The sequence below is a fragment of the Lampris incognitus genome, chromosome 7 (assembly GCF_029633865.1).
Source record: "Lampris incognitus isolate fLamInc1 chromosome 7, fLamInc1.hap2, whole genome shotgun sequence".
Lineage (NCBI taxonomy): Eukaryota > Metazoa > Chordata > Actinopteri > Lampriformes > Lampridae > Lampris > Lampris incognitus.
Genome location: NC_079217.1, coordinates 43,699,734 through 43,717,662, shown reverse-complemented (window position 1 = coordinate 43,717,662; position 17,929 = coordinate 43,699,734). Strand labels below are relative to the sequence as shown.

Below are 17,929 nucleotides of genomic sequence, written 5' to 3'. Positions count from 1 at the left end.
TCAGGAACATCCCGGATCATGGAAAAGCCTGACCCATTCCCGGTCATGGAAAAGCCTGGCCCAGTAATGGAAATCCACAGCCATGTTGACTTTGTCTCAGATTTGTAAGCAGGATAGTCCCACACACGGTTAACCTCCCCATGGTTAACATTCAGGCTCAGCATCAACATTTTATGGTTAAATAGGAGGCCCAGTTGGTCCTGCTGAGTATCTCTGGACATGTGCTGGCCTCACTGGGTCTTTTTACAGATAGCCTGTTTTAATGAACTGCTCACTTCCTCCTACTGCTCACCAGAGGCCCGTAACACCAAGTGCCATAGATGCCAGATGCAATTTTATTAAAGCTTTATGGCAGATTTCTTGGATCCCTGGTGTGTGTGTTTTAGATTAAAACATCCACCAAAGTGTGTGTGTGTGTGTGTGTGTGTGTGTGTGTGTGTGTGTGTGTGTGTGTGTGTGTGTGTGTGTGTGTGTGTGTGTGTGTGTGTGTGTGTGTGTGTGTGTGTGTGTGTGTGTGTGTGTGTGTGTGTGTGTTGCTACTACTGTGGCTGTTTCCACAGTGCGCCTTTGGCAGGCTGACTGACTGACTGAGCAGTGGAAGGAGTGAAGAGTCTTTCTTTCTCCTATCTCACATGCTTTCCCTGCCTCCTTAAACCAAGGACAGTCTGTTTCCGTTTAAGCTCCTCACACACTTCATACTGTGTTGGTAGTGTTGATCTCTGCTGGTTGTCCTGCAGAGATGAGTTCAGAATGCATCCATCTACATGGAGAAGAGGCCCTCTGCCCAGAGCTGCTGCCACCACTGAGCTGTATATGGATATGGATACACACACACACATGCACACAAAACACCTTCTCACTCAGACAGTGTCTATCATTCCTTCAATCACTCAGCCCTCTCTTTCACTCGCTCTCACACAAACACACTGGTTCGTATTGTCTCGTTCTCTCTCTCTCTGAAGTTGGCGAAAGTTCAAACCACACAGCAAATACACACAGATTGTCTATGTGGGGGAAAGATATGGAAGATCTTCCCAATACGCAATCTGTTCTCCATCAGATGTCATTTAGATGTGGGTTTAAAACAGCATCTAATTTTGGTTGACCTTATGACATCCTTATTACATCCGTATTCTATACCTTAACACATCCTTATTACATCTGTATTTCATACCTTATTACATCCTTATTACATACCTTATTACAGTACTATGACAATAGGTGCAGACATTTTTGCTATGAAAATATCCTCCCTAGCCCTTGTACTGTGTGTTCATATACATACGTACATATACATCAGCTGCATAGCAGCTGGTGAGTGCGAGACGCATGAAAGAAGCCTGTACTGCAATGTATTAAAATCGTTTTTCCTGTATCCGTGTTGATATTCTGCTCCTCATTAGTTGAGCACTCATACACACACACACACACACACACACACACACACACACACACACACACGGTATATATATATTTATATAACTTTGTTAAAAGAAACACTCAATGGTAGGGAAAGTGCTCAACAAATAAGGAGCAAAATAATCCAGTTTTTAGTTTACTTGACTAACTGGATTTTATATATATATGCGTTCTGTGATGGCCTGACGTCTTGCCCAGTGTGTCTCACCCCCTGCTGCCCAATGGCTGCTGGGATAGGCTCCAGCATCCCCGCGACCTTGGAACAGGTTAAACGGTTTGGATAATGGATGGATGGCTATATATATATATATATATATATATATATATATATATATATATATATATATATATACTTGGCACAAAAACTAAGGAAATGTGTGTTTGGTAGATGATATCTTTGTTGTAACAATGCTTCTTAGCAATAAATCTTATACTGTTGGAAAGCCTGTTTATTTCCCTTTCAATTGGTGCCACATTTGTAAGGAACATGCATTTGTGGTATGAACAGCAAAGCTGAGTATGTGGGTTGCGCCCATGAAAAATTTGCCAAATCTTCTCTGCCAATGCCAAACAGCTTATTTTGCTGTTGCTATTGACTCTTGTTTTGAGTTTCTGGTACCCCAGGTGCTGACAATCAGATGCCTGATATAAGATTTATTGCCAAGAAGCATTGTTACAACAAAGAAATAATCTACCAAACACACATTTCCTTACTTTTTGTGCTAAGTTTATACACGCATATATATATATATATCACCCCGTGGACCCACCACATGCGGGGATGAGCATTGGGTAGGGTGCAATGAAGAGAAAACTTTGTTAAAAGAAACACTCAATGGCAGGGAAAGTGCTCAACAAATAAGGAGCAAAATAATCCAGTGAGTCGAGTAAATTCTTTATGAGACAGTGCAAGCCTGTTATATATCTATCTATCTATATATATCTATATATATATCTATATATATATCTATATATATCAACATGGATACAGGAAAAAAGATTTTAATGCCTAGCAGTTTTCCTGTATCCGTGTTGATATTCCGCTCTTCATTAGTTGAGCACTCAACACCATTGACGGTTTCGGGAAAAAAAAACGCGATATATATATATATATATACATACTGTAATGTGCATGGATAAGTGGACACGTTGGCCGCTGTCTGACAGGTCTGACCCTTTAGTCGAGTAGTTAGCGATGTCTCCTGCGGGGCGGCCTCAAAAGTTCCTGTGGTTGCCCCCCGAATTCGCTACAATATAGTATATAAATATGTGTGTGCGTGCGTGCGCGCGCACTTTTTGTACTTAAGTGATTAATGTAAATGCACACTTCTAACAACATTTATGTGTTGGTAAAACAACACAGGAAAAGTTCTATACTCATTTTCCAAGTCTCGTAACTGCTTTCGTTAAAGCCAGTGGTCTGCAGGTTGGGCCAGTCAGATGGGTGTGAGGTGTAGTTGTGTGACCTGAGGACAGGTCGAAGGTACTACTGAACTTTTCAAAATACTTAGGATCCTGTTATTTCTCTTTTCTTTTCTTCTCATGTGATCAGCCAGTAAGAGCTCAGGGGCAGTTCCACTCAGTCTGGCTCCAGCTGCACCCAATGTTTGTGATGGGGGGAAACTCCATAAATCAAAACAGTTTCAGTTAGAAGTGTCTGATGAATAAAAAAAATTGCAACAAAATAAATGTCAGCATACCATTTGAATCCAAGAGGAAAGACTGGAGTGTTTAAAGGGTCTCGGTTAATTTTAACTTCAAGAAATTATGTGCTAACATTTTTGATATAATTTTCAGAAAAAGTCTGTTTTCCATCAAAGTAAATGTTTGATTTTTGATTTTTTTTTATTTGGTATACCCTATTAATCCCCGCGGCACAGTGGCGCAGTGGTTAGCGCAGCTGCCTCACAGCAAGAAGGTCCTGGGTTCGAGCCCCAGGGTAGTCCAACGTTGGTGGGTCATCCCAGGTCGTCCTCTGTGTGGAGTTTGCATGTTCTTCCCGTGTCTGCATGGGTTTCCTCCGGGGGCTCTGGTTTCCTCCCACAGTCCAAAGACATGTAGGCCAGATGAATTGGCCATACTAAATTGTCTCTAGGAATGAATGTGGGTGTGGGGGGGGGGCTGTGATGGCCTGTCCAGGATGTCTCCCCGCCTGCCGCCCAATGACTGCTGGAGTAGGCTCCAGCATCCCCACGACCCTGAGAGCAGGATAAGCGGTTAAGATAATGGATGGATGGATGGATGGCTATTAATCCCCATGGGGCAATTCTTCCTCTGCATTTAACCCATCCTAGCTGTGTAGCTAGGAGCAGTGGGCAACCACTATGCAGCACCCGGGGACCAACTCCAGTTCATCTTGCCTTGGTCAAGGGCATAGACAGGAGTATTAACCCTAACATGCATGTCTTTTTGATGGTGGGGGAAACCAGAGCACCTGGAGAAAACCCACTGCAGACACAGGGAAAAAATGCAAACTCCACATAGAGGACAACCAGGGATGCCCTCCAAGGTTGGACAATCCCGGGGTTCGAACCCAGGACCTTCTTGCTGTGAGGCGACAGCGCTAACCACTGGGCTACCGTGCTGCCCGTGATAAGATTGTGTTAAGAAAACCAAGTAATTGGGTGCTTTTTTTTGTTTGTAACAACAGTCAAACTGGCTTTCAATTCACTCCTGGCAGGTACAACATTGAGCCCAGTCTGTACAGTCCCTACTTCTCTCTGGGAGCCTGTATGGAGGGGCTAAATAACCTGTTCTCTCAGCTGTATGGCGTCTCCCTGATGTCAGAACACTCCAGTGTAGGAGAGGTCTGGAGTGACGATGTTCGCAAACTGGTAAGACGGGATAAAATGTGCAAAATGTGTACAAAGACATTTATTCAGTTGTGTATAATATGTTGTTTACTGTGGGGCGGCAATGTGGGGGGGGTTGTTCAAACAGACAATTTTTCACCTGATTAAAAAGGAACAGGTTCTACACTTTAATGCTATTCTGTGATATTCATTTCTCTATGACACGTTAAACAATAACTCATCCCTAGACTAAAGTAGTCTAGAGTTGTAAACCATGTAAAGGTTAAAACACGTCAGGCTGGTTTTGGTACTCTGCGATGTTAGTATAGCAGGATAAACACAGCTGCAGATAATAATATTAATAAACATTATATCCAGATGATCTGATTCAGCCTTCTTTGATCTAAATGTCTAAGTTTCTGTAAGATTTTTTTTTAAACCTTCTAAACGTTAAAAACATGTCAGGCTGGTCTTGGTACCCTGTGATGTTAGCATAGCAGGATAAACACAGCTACAGATAACAATATTAATAATGCTGATATACCTAAATCTAACAGAGCCATTATGAATATATTTATCTGCAGCTGTGTTTATCCTGCTATGCTAACATCACAGAGTACCAAGACCAGCCTGACATGGTGTAACCTTTACATGGTTTACAACCTGGAGATATCTGCAAACTCACTAAAATTGTCTAGGCTTTAGTTAATCTTGAATCTATGCTATACCATTTTTTTTAGTTTAATTACTGTGTGTGTGTGTGTTTGTGCGCGCACGCGCACGCTTGTGTACATGTGTGTGCATGCCTGGGTCTAGGCTGTGGTACATGAGACGGAGGGGTTGCTGGGATACATCTACTGTGACTTCTTCCACCGGACAGATAAACCTCACCAGGTATACACACACACTCATGTGAAAGCATGCTACTCAGGGTCAGCCAAGGGCAGGTCAACATATAACACAAACCTTGATCATAAATATTGATGGGTTCCATTCCTTTCTCTTCTAGAAATAGGGAATACCCACTGAAACAACCAAATGTTGTGAAAGTAATCTTGCTCTGTGGTTTCTTCTGTCCATTTCTTTCTGTCACCCAGTGCTCTCCGTCCATTTTTAATTCAGCTGAATTTCTTTACTTAAAGATTCTTAACAACATGACAGGAAGAAAGAAGACCCATGTTATCAGTGCAGTCGCCTCTGTGCATAACTGTAGTCCACTGACTTCCAGTTTCTGCTGCAGTGGTCATATCAGTTTCCTGTTTGTTGGCGTGTGCTATTGACAATGGCATATTTTTCACGATGCCTGCAAGATTTACCATGGATAAATGTCAACAACATGCACAGAATTGTCAACAAACTTTCACCTGCACCTACCAGCAGATGGGTGAAAAGTTTCAAGTTGTACATATCAAGTTACGTCCAGACGGAGAGATGGATTTATCCAAGGTAAATCTTGCAGGCATCGCAAAAAATATGCCATTGTCAACTGCACACGCCAACAAACAGTAAACTGGTATGACCACCGCAGTAGAACCGGAAGTCAGTGGACTGCAGTTATGGACAGAGTGGATTGAATGTCATTAATGCCTGTAATCCAATATATAAATTGCAATATACGACATGGCAAATGAGAGTTTATTCAATAAAAGGAAGATAAGAAAAACAAAAATTAAGCATAATAGGTGGTACCATTTTTACATAGGAGTTGTTTTTATTTTTCCTACTTACTGCAGCAGCAAAATCTGCAGCCAAGTCTGCAGTAGTCTCTTCTGCACTTCACAATCTGTCTCTCATTCCTGCACCTTGGTCTGCAAACCTCTCTCCTCTGTCCCTGTCATACTTGCTCTGTTTACTTTTTCCTTCTGTCCACATCCCACACTTCTGCTCCGCTCCCACCAGGACTGCCATTTCACCATCCGTGGCGGGCGTCAATGCCAGAAGACCGGCCAGTACCAGCTGCCAGTGGTGGTGCTGATGCTGAGTCTACCCCATCCCACCAAGAGTGCTCCCACTCTGCTCACTCCTGGCATGATGGAGAATCTCTTCCATGAGATGGGCCATGCAATGCATTCCATGCTGGGACGCACACGCTACCAGCATGTGACAGGTCAGTTTGTACACCTGTACACACACGTTCCATACAGTCTTGCTTTTAAAGTGACAAGCTTACACTTACACATGTGGGGATGTTCACATGAGCACACACCATATCTAACAATGCTCTCATTGTTAAAGTTACACACACACACACACTTTCACACAGAAACATACACATACACTATAAATGCTTTATTGGAATTCACACACATAAATTATATAACCCAGTCATTACAGGACAACTCACATCTAAATCACTTACTGCCTTCTTGGTCTTATATAAATTGTTTATCGGGCTGAAGGTTTAATAAGGTGATTATTAGAAATGGATTATTAGAAATGCATCAACAAACACAAGTTACCCTCACTATTTCATGGACAGTGATAGAACTATAAACAATGTGAATGATGTGGTAACTGGGTATAACAAATGTTTTCTAAGTGTGAGACCAAAACTGGCAGAAGAAAACAATGACCCACAGCCAAAAGAGGTGGGGGCAATTGAGGATTATGGAGATAGAATTCAAACTCAATCTTTCTGAGAGCTGTAGAAGGAAGGGAAATCATTGATGTTATTAACAAGAGTAAGAACCAGACGTCGACTGACTGGAATGGACTTGATATGGACTTTAGTTAAGAAAGTCATTGATGGTATTGTAAACTCACTGACTTACATCTGCAACTTGTATTTCAAAACTGGTACATTTCCATGTAATATGTAAATTGCTAAAGTTATCCCACTATATAAAGCTGGAGATAGACATCACTTTACCAATTACAGGCCTGTGTCCTTACTTTCCCAGTTCTCTAAGATTTTGGAAAAACTTTATATTGCAAGATTTGATAATTTTATTGAGAAACATAAATTGTTGTCCGAAAGTCAGTATGGGTTCCGATCAAACAGATTGACAGCTATGGCATTAATGGAGCTAATAGAAGATAACTAGTTGTATTGATAACAAGAAATATGCAGTGGGAGTATTTATAGAATAAAAAAAAGTGTTGATACAATTGACCATGAAATATTACTTAATAAAGTGATAAGGTATGATATCAGAGGGGTGGGGCTAAATTGGCTGAAAAGTTATGTGGGAAACACAACAATTTGTGCAGAGAGGTGACTACAAATCATCATGCATAGACATTACATGTGGAGTCCCACAGGGGTCAGTATTAGGTAATTTTATTTGCGGATGACACAAATGTTTTTTGTTCTGTGGAGAATTTACAGGAGCTTTTGGAGTTGATCACAGCTGAAATGAAAAAGTTAAAAATGTGGTTTAACAAAAACAAACTATCATTAAATCTGAACAAAACTACGTTTATTTTATTTGGAAATCATAAAATAGACACACAAGTAGAAGTAATGATCAACAATATTAACACTGAAAGAGTATATGAAAAGAAATTTCTGAGTGTGATACTTGACCATAAACTGCTGAGAAAGGCAAGGCACATTCTGGATCGTAAAGCATTGTACAGTCTGTATTGTTCACTTGTATTGCCATATTTGAATTACGGTGTGGCGGTATGGGGGAACACCTACAAAAGCAACCTACAATCATTATGTGTACTACAAAAAAGAGTAATAAGGATAGTAAATAATGTAGGATATAGGGAACACACAAACTTTTTAAATTCACGGGCTATGAAGTTCATGGACCTGGTAGAATTCAAGACTGCACAAATGTTGTACAAAGCAAGATATAATTTACTTCCTCGCAACATATAACATTTGTTCTCAGATGGGGGGGGGTACAATTTAAGAGGAAAATTAAATTTTAAGAAACTCTGTGTTCGTACCACTTGCAAAAGTATGTGTATTTCACGTTATGGGGTAAGTTTGTGGAATGGTCTAGATGAAGACCTCAAGGAAAGCAGAAGTTTAAATCAATTCAAAAAGAGGTCCAAAAAATATTTTAGAGGTACAAGGATGAGGAGGAGGTTTTGCTCCTCATGACTATGAGACCCATAGTGGATGTTGTTATTGTTGTTTCGTGGAAATCATTGTTGTTGTTTTCTTTTGTTGTTGTTGTTGTATTATTGTTTTTATTTTTTATTGCTTTTATTATTTTTTATTGAGTCATTCTGAGATAGTTATTTAGAATGACATACTGTGATGTGTGAAAAACTAAGTTTATTATTTAGGTTTATTAATTAAGCATTAGAGAGGGGGCAGGAACTTATAAGTAGTAACTTCCTCCTGCTCCTTTTCCAACATATAATTTTTGTTGGATTCTCTATTGAGAGTTCTTGTTGAATTCTTCTGGTTTTATTTTTATCATTTGTTGTTTGTTTATTTTATTTTATTTTATTTTATATTTATTTATTTTTGTTATGCTTGGTAATTTTTTCTTTTATTTTGCATGTTCGAAATAAAGACAATTGAATTGAATTGAATAACAGAACAGCAATCTGGGAAGCAATCAATGCTTGACCTTTTGAGAGCTGTGTCTGATAGTAATGACCATTTGGTTTCCAAATGTCACAGGTTAAAATTATTTCCCTGTTTTTGTAGACTAAAGGCTGTATTTATGCAGTTCATCATGGCATAGTGACTTGAGAAAAGAGGGTAAATCCAATTAAGAATTAGGCCTGAGGAGAGCTTCACATTTTATAGTAGGTGTCAGTAGATACCATTTTACCTGTCAGGTATTGAGGGACACACCTTCTGCCTGTAATCCAAGATGCTTCAGAATCTTAAGTTCAACATTCAGTAACAACAATATCCGCTTCCTGAAGTGTACTGTATCATGTGCTTACTTGAAGACTGTTTCTTACTTGAAGACGGTTTCTTACTAGAAGACTGTTTCTTTCGCAGCATCCATCAGCAGTGTGGCATGTTGACTAATCTGTCAATCTGAATTGCTCTGTTGCACTTCTTAATACCTTTTTTAAAAATAATATTTGTATTACACAAGTCTATGCTTTATCCTTTATGTTTCATATCATTCCTGCACATTTTACCAACTGCCTTATTTTTTTTTATGGTTTTATTTAATACATTTATACACATACTAGGTAATGCATTTATTTATGAGCTCCTCTTCTGCAGGGACTAGATGTGCCACTGACTTTGCTGAGGTCCCATCCATCCTCATGGAATACTTTGCCACTGACTATCGAGTTGTCAGCCAGTTCGCCCGCCATTATCAAACTGGACAGGTAAACCCCGCTACAACTGATTTGTGTGAATGATATGCTACCTTTGGTTATAATCAGGGTTACAAATACAATTATACTATGTTCAAGTCAAACTTGAATTGTTTGTTGTAGAGAGATGGATTTCACAGTATCACAGTAAGATTAGTTTTACTTTACTTATGCATCAGTGGGCCAAGATGAGTTAGACATTTTTCACCCAGGATGAAATGGGTTTGAGTCAAGTTTCTGACTTGTATGACATATCATCTCCTTCCTCTCCCTCTTGTAGTCACTCTGTGCTGCATAGCGTGTGATGTAGCATGTATGTTTAAGAAGTAAAACCAAAGGAAGCGTTCTCAAATTTATATGGATAGGCCAGGGAGATGGACGAATATTATAGCTTACCTGCACATTAATTCTTTCCTTATTCCTTGTGTGCTCAGCCTCTGCCTGAGAGTATGGTGGCCCGTCTGTGTGAGTCCAAAAAGGTGTGTGGGGCTGCAGATACCCAGCTACAGGTATCGTACCTCCTTCCTTCCACATGCCAATCACAACTACACTCAGGCTATATGTATATTATGGTTTAATTTCAAAAAGAATTGAGGCAACAATATGGACATATTATAACAGCTGCCCATCATATCTTTTCAGAGCATTATTCTCTCCCATCTAGCAACCACTTTATTAACAAATATTTTCTTTGGGAAATGTTTGTTAGTATTGGCAAACATGCTTTAGACATCCTTGGGGCATGTTGGTGTATTTATGGAAAGGTGAAGTGCTCTTGTCCAAGGAAACTAAATTATTATTATTTTTTTCCCCCTTTTTCTCCCTAGTTGTACTTACCTAATTGTACCAATTACCCTATTTTCCGAGCCATCCCAGTCACTGCTCCACCCCCTCTGCTGATCCGGGGAGGGCTGCAGACTACTACATGCCTCCTCCGATACATGTGGAGTAGCCAGCCGCTTCTTTTCACCCGACAGTGAGTTTCACCAGGGGGACGTAGCGCGTGGTCACGCTATTCCCCCACTCCTCCCCCCCAAACAGGCACCCCGACCAACCAGAGAAGGCACTAGTGCAGCAACCAGGACACATACCCATATCTGGCTGCTCACCCACAGACACGGCCAATTGTGTCTGTAGGGACTCTCGACCAAGCTGGAGGTAACACGGGGATTCAAACCGACGATCCCCGTGTTGGCAGGCAATGGAATAGACCACTACACTACCCGGACACCCAGAAACTAAACTATTAGTATACACTGTCAATACCTGACATCAATCTAACAACATTTTGAAGATCAGCTTCACCAGATCTCTCCCCTAACCAACATGCTAATCAAATGTGATTTGAATGGTGCTTTTTTGAATATTTTAGAAAGAAAGTGATACTAAACTGAGTTAAAAACATTCACATGGCATGGATGCTATTATTCACTGGAAAATATTCTCAAATTTAAGCTGCAGTATTACTGTACATGTATCTCCTGCACAGCAGCACATGCTGCCTGTGATATCCCTCTTTTCTTGATAGTTGTCTTCACAAGATGTCGCTATTGTTTCTACTGACTTATTAAGTCTCTACAGCACAGTGTGCAGAGGGCTAGTGTCCAGTGCTTTGATTTTAGTTATTCAGATAGAGATTAGGTTTGTGAATAACAATTTGGATTTATTTGCTCCCATTTTAATAAAAAACAATAACTTCAATGGGGATATATCTTAATAGTTTTAACATTCAATAGAAACTTTTTTTTTTCCGGTGCAGATATTCTACGCCGTCTTGGACCAGATCTACCACGGCAAACCTCAGAACCGCTCCACCACAGACGTCCTGAAGGAGATGCAACAGAAATTTTATGGCTTACCTTACACACCGAATACGGTATGCACTTGAATGTCTGTGCAGTTTGTGGACTTATTTTGAGTTGGTGGGCCTTTTTTTAATCTTAATAAGATCAGTTACAACTTTTAAAGTTAATGTTTTCAAGGATAATCCCACTTTAAAAATTTGAACCATGCTGTTGGAATTAGATACGGAGCACTGAAATGGCACAAACCTGATAGGTTGAGTTCTCCTTCAGCTTTTGTCTTCCTTCCTTCTCTCCCTCTGTCTCTCTCTCTGGCTTTATATCTTTTACCAGGTACAGCACCGTTTAAGGGATTAAAGTTTTTTAGGAGCCCCTGCTAAAATAACAAAGCAGAGGTATACTTTGAATGAGCTCTCCCTGGGGGAAATATTTGAAACTCTTTCTACTGGTCCTTTGATGAAAAAAGCGCCCTCCCCCTTCAGCTATGGGCGAGGGGATAAGGCCAAGAAGGAAGAGAGAAATGAAAACACAGTCATAATTTACCCAGAAATGGCCTCCATAAAACATTTATTCTGGGCTATAATTATTTGGGTGCCATCGGGAATAAAGAAAGCTCAGCATTGCTGTATATTTTCCCCATCTTTAAAAAGTCAGTTGAGTCCTGCACAGTTTCAGCTGCAGCCTGCCATGCAGCTAGCTCTTTGGGGGACTGTGGTTTATGTTATATACTTTCCCCGCTGTCGCAGTCACTGATCTTCAATTTCCCAACTGCTCTGAAAGTTCTAACAGACATGTAGCCTCAGATTACACATCTGACCAAAGCGGGATCATTTTCCTCATTTGAACTCCTCAGAAATGCTCTAATTGTATTGCCTGTGTTTCTGGGACTCTGTTAAGGGATCAGAACGAGTGAAAACGTTTTTTTTTTTTAGAATGTACAGTAACAGATTATATTTTACTTTTGGTATTTATGCGCTCTGTCTCCCATCCCTCTCATCATCATGGCAAAAGAGCTCAGTAAAACTTTTTCCAGGGAAAAGTGAAAATATGAACGGCTAATAGGTTACAGAGAGCTACAGATTCTAAACTTGAGGATGATGATGACCTCTGTATAATTTATAGAGCAAGGCTATTAGTTTCTGCTCTCCACCCAAGGAAAGGATCAGCTGTGAGTAACGCGGACCATGTGAGACCCTTGGGCTGAACATAATATTTAGAAATTAATGACGGCAAGCACAACATTCCACTAGTTCTGTTGACATTTCTCTAATCTGTGTATCTTGCTTTTGGAAACTTTAGGGCCTAGTGTCCTTGTCTTCTTTTTTTAAAGGAATAGAGCACATCCTAGCACATATAGATCTGAATTCTGCGCACAAAATGTCGTGGTGTGCCTTATCACCATGAACAAAGGCCCACCAGCCGTGTTTGGAGAGAACAAAAATGTCTTTTATCTCATACTCAAGAGAAACATAGTGAAAGCTTGTGCTGACTTTGTCTGCCTTTTATGTAAGGATCAAAAGGATATTCAGTTGACATGTGACCCACTCACATTCTTTCAAAAGAGTTGACATTAATCATTTGATGCGAGGTAAATGGGGTTGAAAACAAAGAGGAGCTTGGAGGTTTGAAAATCATTTTTGTGGCACGTTGTGACGAGTGCTTCAAGCATCACTTTAAGCCTTAGACAGCACATTAAGCTGTTCTTCAATGGATGCCATAGCTTATCTGTTTCCTTAATATTTGCAGCCATAAATCTTTTCATAACATTTAAGATACAGTATAATCATTATTTAGTTGGCCATTACTTAGTTACCTACAGTGCATGGATATTTTACTCTCCAAATTAGTGCAAACTTTAAATTGGGTGAAGTGAAATGTTATTCCGTTTGGCATACATTTTGTCATCTTAATATTGTTGATTGCATTTTTTTTGTGTCTTTTGCTACAAGTCGGTGTATATATTTATATTTTTTCATTTAGCAGACACTTTTTTCCAAAATAACTTACAAGCGATTCAGCATTTAGCATATATTTGTTTGTCAATCCACAGGTATTTTTGAGCACTGGATATTACTATCCATATCATAGCCAAGAGTGTATGTCATTTCAAGAGTCATTCACCAATATTGAATAGGAAATTCCAAAATGGTTAGACAATGCTGCAAACCAGTATCAAAGTCATGCTTATAGACCATCCATGACCTGGAAAAGGGATGTTTTAAACCTTTCTTGAATGAAGTAAGCAAGTCTGCAGCTCATTCAACCACTTTAAGGCCAAGTGAGAGAAAGGTTTGGACCTAGAGCTCAGCCATTTTGAGATGGTCATAGAATTTAGTCTACCAGATGTAAAGCGAAGAGGGTGAGGAGGAGTGTACTTCAAATATGGGTTTGCAGGTAAGTTGATGCAGTTTCTTGAGCTGCACAGAAGCCAGCAGCAGGCTACAGAACTTTATACAGGCAGTAACCAGGAAACAGTGTAAGGATACAAAAGAGAGGTGAGACGTGTGTGCATTTTGGCACACACAAACCAAGTGAGCAGTGTTGGTTCTGCATTATTTCTATGGATTGCAGGGACTGGGAAATAATTAAGAAGTGCATTGCAAAAGTCAGAGATGAATAGAGCCTGGACCAGAACTTTAGTGTCATGCTCTGATAAGTACAGCTGGATCTTTAAAAGGTTGCACCAAGCAAACCAGCAGGAACAGGAGACAGCCGCACCTCATTTTTGGACAAATCAAATTGGAGATGTTGCTCCCTCATTCTAGAAGATGATATATCAGCGAGGCAAGAAGTAAGCCATGCAGACACCTCAGTGTCTTCAGGTGAAAGGGGAAAAAATTATAGGAAAAAGAATAGTTGGGTGTCATCGGCATAAGAGTGGTAGGGGAAATTGTGTGCGGTTAATGGACTGAGTTAGGTGGTATGGAGTGTGAAAAGGAGTGGGAAGAGCACTTAACCTTGAGGGTGGCCCATTGTAACCTTTCAAGGGGCAGACACGTAACCCCTCAGTGATACATGGTATGACTTCTCTGACAGTTACAATTGGATCCACTTTAGTATTTAGCCAGCAGTGCCCAGGTCCATCAGTGTCGACAGTAGAAACCTGTGATTCACTCTGTTAAATGCAACAGGTAAAGGAGGATGACAACTTATGATTTAAAGGCCTTGACCTGGTTGGCTGATTTAGGAACTGCAAAAAGAGCACATCAAAGTAGACTGACCTCTCTTAAACCCAGATTGATTGAATCAAGTAGGTTATTCTGTGAGAAAAAAGTAGGAGAGCCCATGACATGCTGCTTGTTCAAGAGTTTTGGCTAGGAATGGTAGCAATGATACCAACTGATAGTTTAGGACCAGAGTAGGATCTAGTGATGATTTTTTGGGCAGCACGTTGGCCCAATGGTTTAGCACTGTTGCCTCACAGCAAGAAGGTCCTTGGTTCGAACCCCAGGCTGTCCAAGGTACTTTCTGAGTGGAGTCTGCATGTTCTCCCTGTGTCTGCATGGGTTTCCTCCGGGTGCTTTGGTTTCCCCCCACCATCAAAGACATCAAATTCTCTGACCAAGGCTATGACAAAGAACTGGAGTTGTTCCCCAGGTTCTGCACTGTGGCTGACCACTACTCCTAGTGTGCACAGCTTCCCACCGTTTCTAGTGTGTGTACAGAGGATGGGTTAAATGCAGAGAATGAATTTAATTTTATGTATGTGCAGCAGTGACAATAAATTACGTTCTTCTTCAGCAGTGGGGTGAACCAGTTATCTCAAAGTTGAATGGAAAGACACCAGATAAGAGTGTTGAGTTGAAAGTGGGAACCTCAGAATTGCATCTCTGCTCTTCGCAGATGATTTGGTTTTGTTGGCTTCATCAGAATGTGACCTCCAGCATGCACTGGGGCGGTTTGCAGCTGAGTGTGAAATGGCTGGGATAAGAGTCAGCATCTCCAAGTCTGAGGCTATGGTTCTCTACCGGAAAATGGTGGATTGCTCCCTCTGGGTTGGGGACGAGTTGTTGCCTCAACTGAAGAGTTCAAGTATCTCAGGGTCTTGTTTATGAGTGAGGGTAGGATGAAGCTGGAGATTGACAGGCAGATTGGTGCAGCATCAGCAGTAATGCGGACGTTGTACCGGACCGTTGTGGTGAAGAAGGAGCTGAGCTGGAAGGCAAAGCTCTCAATTTACCAGTCAATCTTCGTTCCAACCCTCACCTATGGTGATGAGCTTTGGGTAGTGACCGAAAGGGTGAGATTGCGGATACAAGCGGCTGAAATGAGTTTCCTCTGTAGGGTGTCTGGGCTCAGCCTTAGAGATAGGGTGAGGAGCTCGGACATCTGTAGGGAGCATGGAGTAGAGCTGCTGCTCCTCCTTGTCGAAAGGAGCCAGTTGGGGTGGTTTGGGCATCTGATTAGGATGCCTCCTGGGTGCCTTCCTTTGGAGGTTTACTGGGCACGGCCAACTGGGAGGAGAACCCAGAGTAGACCCAGAACTCGCTAGAGGGACTACATGTCCAATCTGGCCTGGGAATGCCTTGGGAACCCCAGGAGGAGCTGGAGGGCGTTGCTAGGGAGAGGGACGTCTGAAGTGCCCTACTTAGCTTGCTACCACTACGACCCGACCCCGGAGAAGTGGCTGATAATGAATGATGAGTTGAAAATGTGTTAGATAGGAAGTGATGGTGGGGTGATGGTCTGAAAAGGCAACGAGGGAATGTAATCAGCACAGGATGCGAGACAGTGAGGGAAGAGAAGTTTGGAGAATGGTTTTAGTGAGGAGACAGAAGTTGAATATAATAGAAGTCTAAGGAACAGTAGTAGTGGGGGGAGAAATGGCAGAGAAAGCAGGAGCTAGGCATTGATCACTGGTGGCTGTCAGTGGTGAGGTGTGCAGTTGGAATGACAGATGGGTTCAAGGTTGAGGTGGTATATCAAGGATCGGCTCTGAGCCCTTTCTTGTTTTCAGTGGTGATGGACAGGTTGACGGACAAGATCAGGCAGGAGTCTCCGTGGACTATGATGTTTGCGGATGACATTGTGATCTGTAGCGAGAGTAGGGTGCAAGTTGAGGAAAGCCTGGAGAGGTGGAGGTATGCACTGGAGAAAAGAAGAATGAAAGTCAGTAGGAGCAAGATGGAATACATATGCGTGAATGAGAGGGAGGACAGTGGAATGGTAAGGATGCAAGGAGTAGAGGTGACGAAGGCGTATGAGTTTAAATACTTGGGGTCAACTGTCCAAAGTAACGGGGAGTGCAGAAGAGAGGTGAAGAAGAGAGTGCAGGCGGGTGGAGTGGGTGGAGAAGAGTGTCAGGAGTGATTTGCAACAGAAGGGTACCAGCAAGAGTTAAAGGGAAGATTTACAAGATGGTTGTGAGACCAGCTATGTTGTATGGTTTGGAGACAGTGGCACTGATGAAAAGACAGGAAGTGGAGCTGGAGCTGGCAGATTTTCACTGGGAGTGACGAAGAAGGACAGGATTAGGAACGAGTATGTTAGAGGGACAGCTCAGGTTAGATGGCTTGGAGACAAAGCAAGAGAGACAAGATTGAGATGATTTGGACATGTGTGGAGGAGAGATGCTGGGTATATTGGGAAAAGGATGCTGAATATGGAGCTGCCAGGGAAGAGGAAAAGAGGAAGGCCAAAGAGGAGGTTTATGGATGTGGTGAGAGGACATGCAGGTGACTGGTGTGACAGAGGAAGATGCAGATGGCAGGAAGAAATGAAAATGGATGATCCATTGTGGCGACCCGTAACGAGAGCAGCCAAAAGTAGTAGTAGTGGTGGTAGTAGTAGTAGTAGTAGTAGTAGTAGTAGATTGTTATCTCTGGACTTGCACCATGTTCCCTCAGTCAGATGAAGCTGGGCCCTATCCTCCCTCAGGTCATCATTCAGCCATATGCAGGTAAACTGCTTTATTAGCAGGCGGGCAGAATTTGTCAATATGCAGTGCTCAGATTGAGCACTGCATATTAAAAACTTTGTTTTTTTCCATATTTCCCATTCAATCGAATTGGCCGCTGCGTAAAAGACTTCTAATGGCAGAAAAACACAGTTTTTTTCTGTCAGTGTGTGTGTATCTGTCCGCTGCTAATCTCGCATATTACTGGGCCTGTCAGCCCAATGTCTTTTTTTCTGGATTTTTCCCCCTTTTTCTCCGTCATTTTATCCAGCCAATCACCCCACTCTTCCAAGCCATCCCAGTTGCTGCTCCACCCCCTTTGTCGATCCGGGGAGGGCTGCAGACTACCACATGCCTCCTCCAATACATGTGGATTTGCCAGCCGCTTCATATCACCTGACAGTGAGAAGTTTCACCAGGGGGATGTAACATGTGGGAGGATCATGCTGTTCCCCCCGGTTCCCCCTCCCCTCCGAACAGGCGCCCCGACTGACCAGAGGAGGCGCTAGTGCAGCAACCAGGACACATACCCACATTTGGCTTCCCACCCACAGACACGGCCAGTTGTGTCTGTAGGGATGCCTGACCAAGCCAGAGGTAACACAGGGATTTGAACCGGCGATCCCCATGTTGGCAACAGAATAGACCACTACACTACCTGGATGCCCACCCCAGTATCTTTTGTGAATGGTTATGACTATATGATCAAGGACCTCTCGTGGTTGCGGTGATTGCTTTGAAAGACCTGTTTTATACTGCAATTGAGTGGT

General features: G+C 41.9%; 1 protein-coding gene across 1 annotated transcript in view; it reads left to right on the top strand.

Annotated features, from left to right (window-relative positions):
* LOC130115662 (mitochondrial intermediate peptidase-like) overlaps positions 1–17,929 on the top strand; it is a 56,478-nt gene that overhangs the window by 21,501 nt on the left and 17,048 nt on the right. The window contains exons 11-16 of the mRNA XM_056283428.1: positions 4,100–4,253; positions 5,028–5,105; positions 6,111–6,318; positions 9,364–9,473; positions 9,896–9,970; positions 11,221–11,337. Of these exons, the coding sequence (XP_056139403.1) occupies positions 4,100–4,253; positions 5,028–5,105; positions 6,111–6,318; positions 9,364–9,473; positions 9,896–9,970; positions 11,221–11,337 (742 nt within the window). The remainder of the gene's footprint in view (positions 1–4,099; positions 4,254–5,027; positions 5,106–6,110; positions 6,319–9,363; positions 9,474–9,895; positions 9,971–11,220; positions 11,338–17,929) is intronic.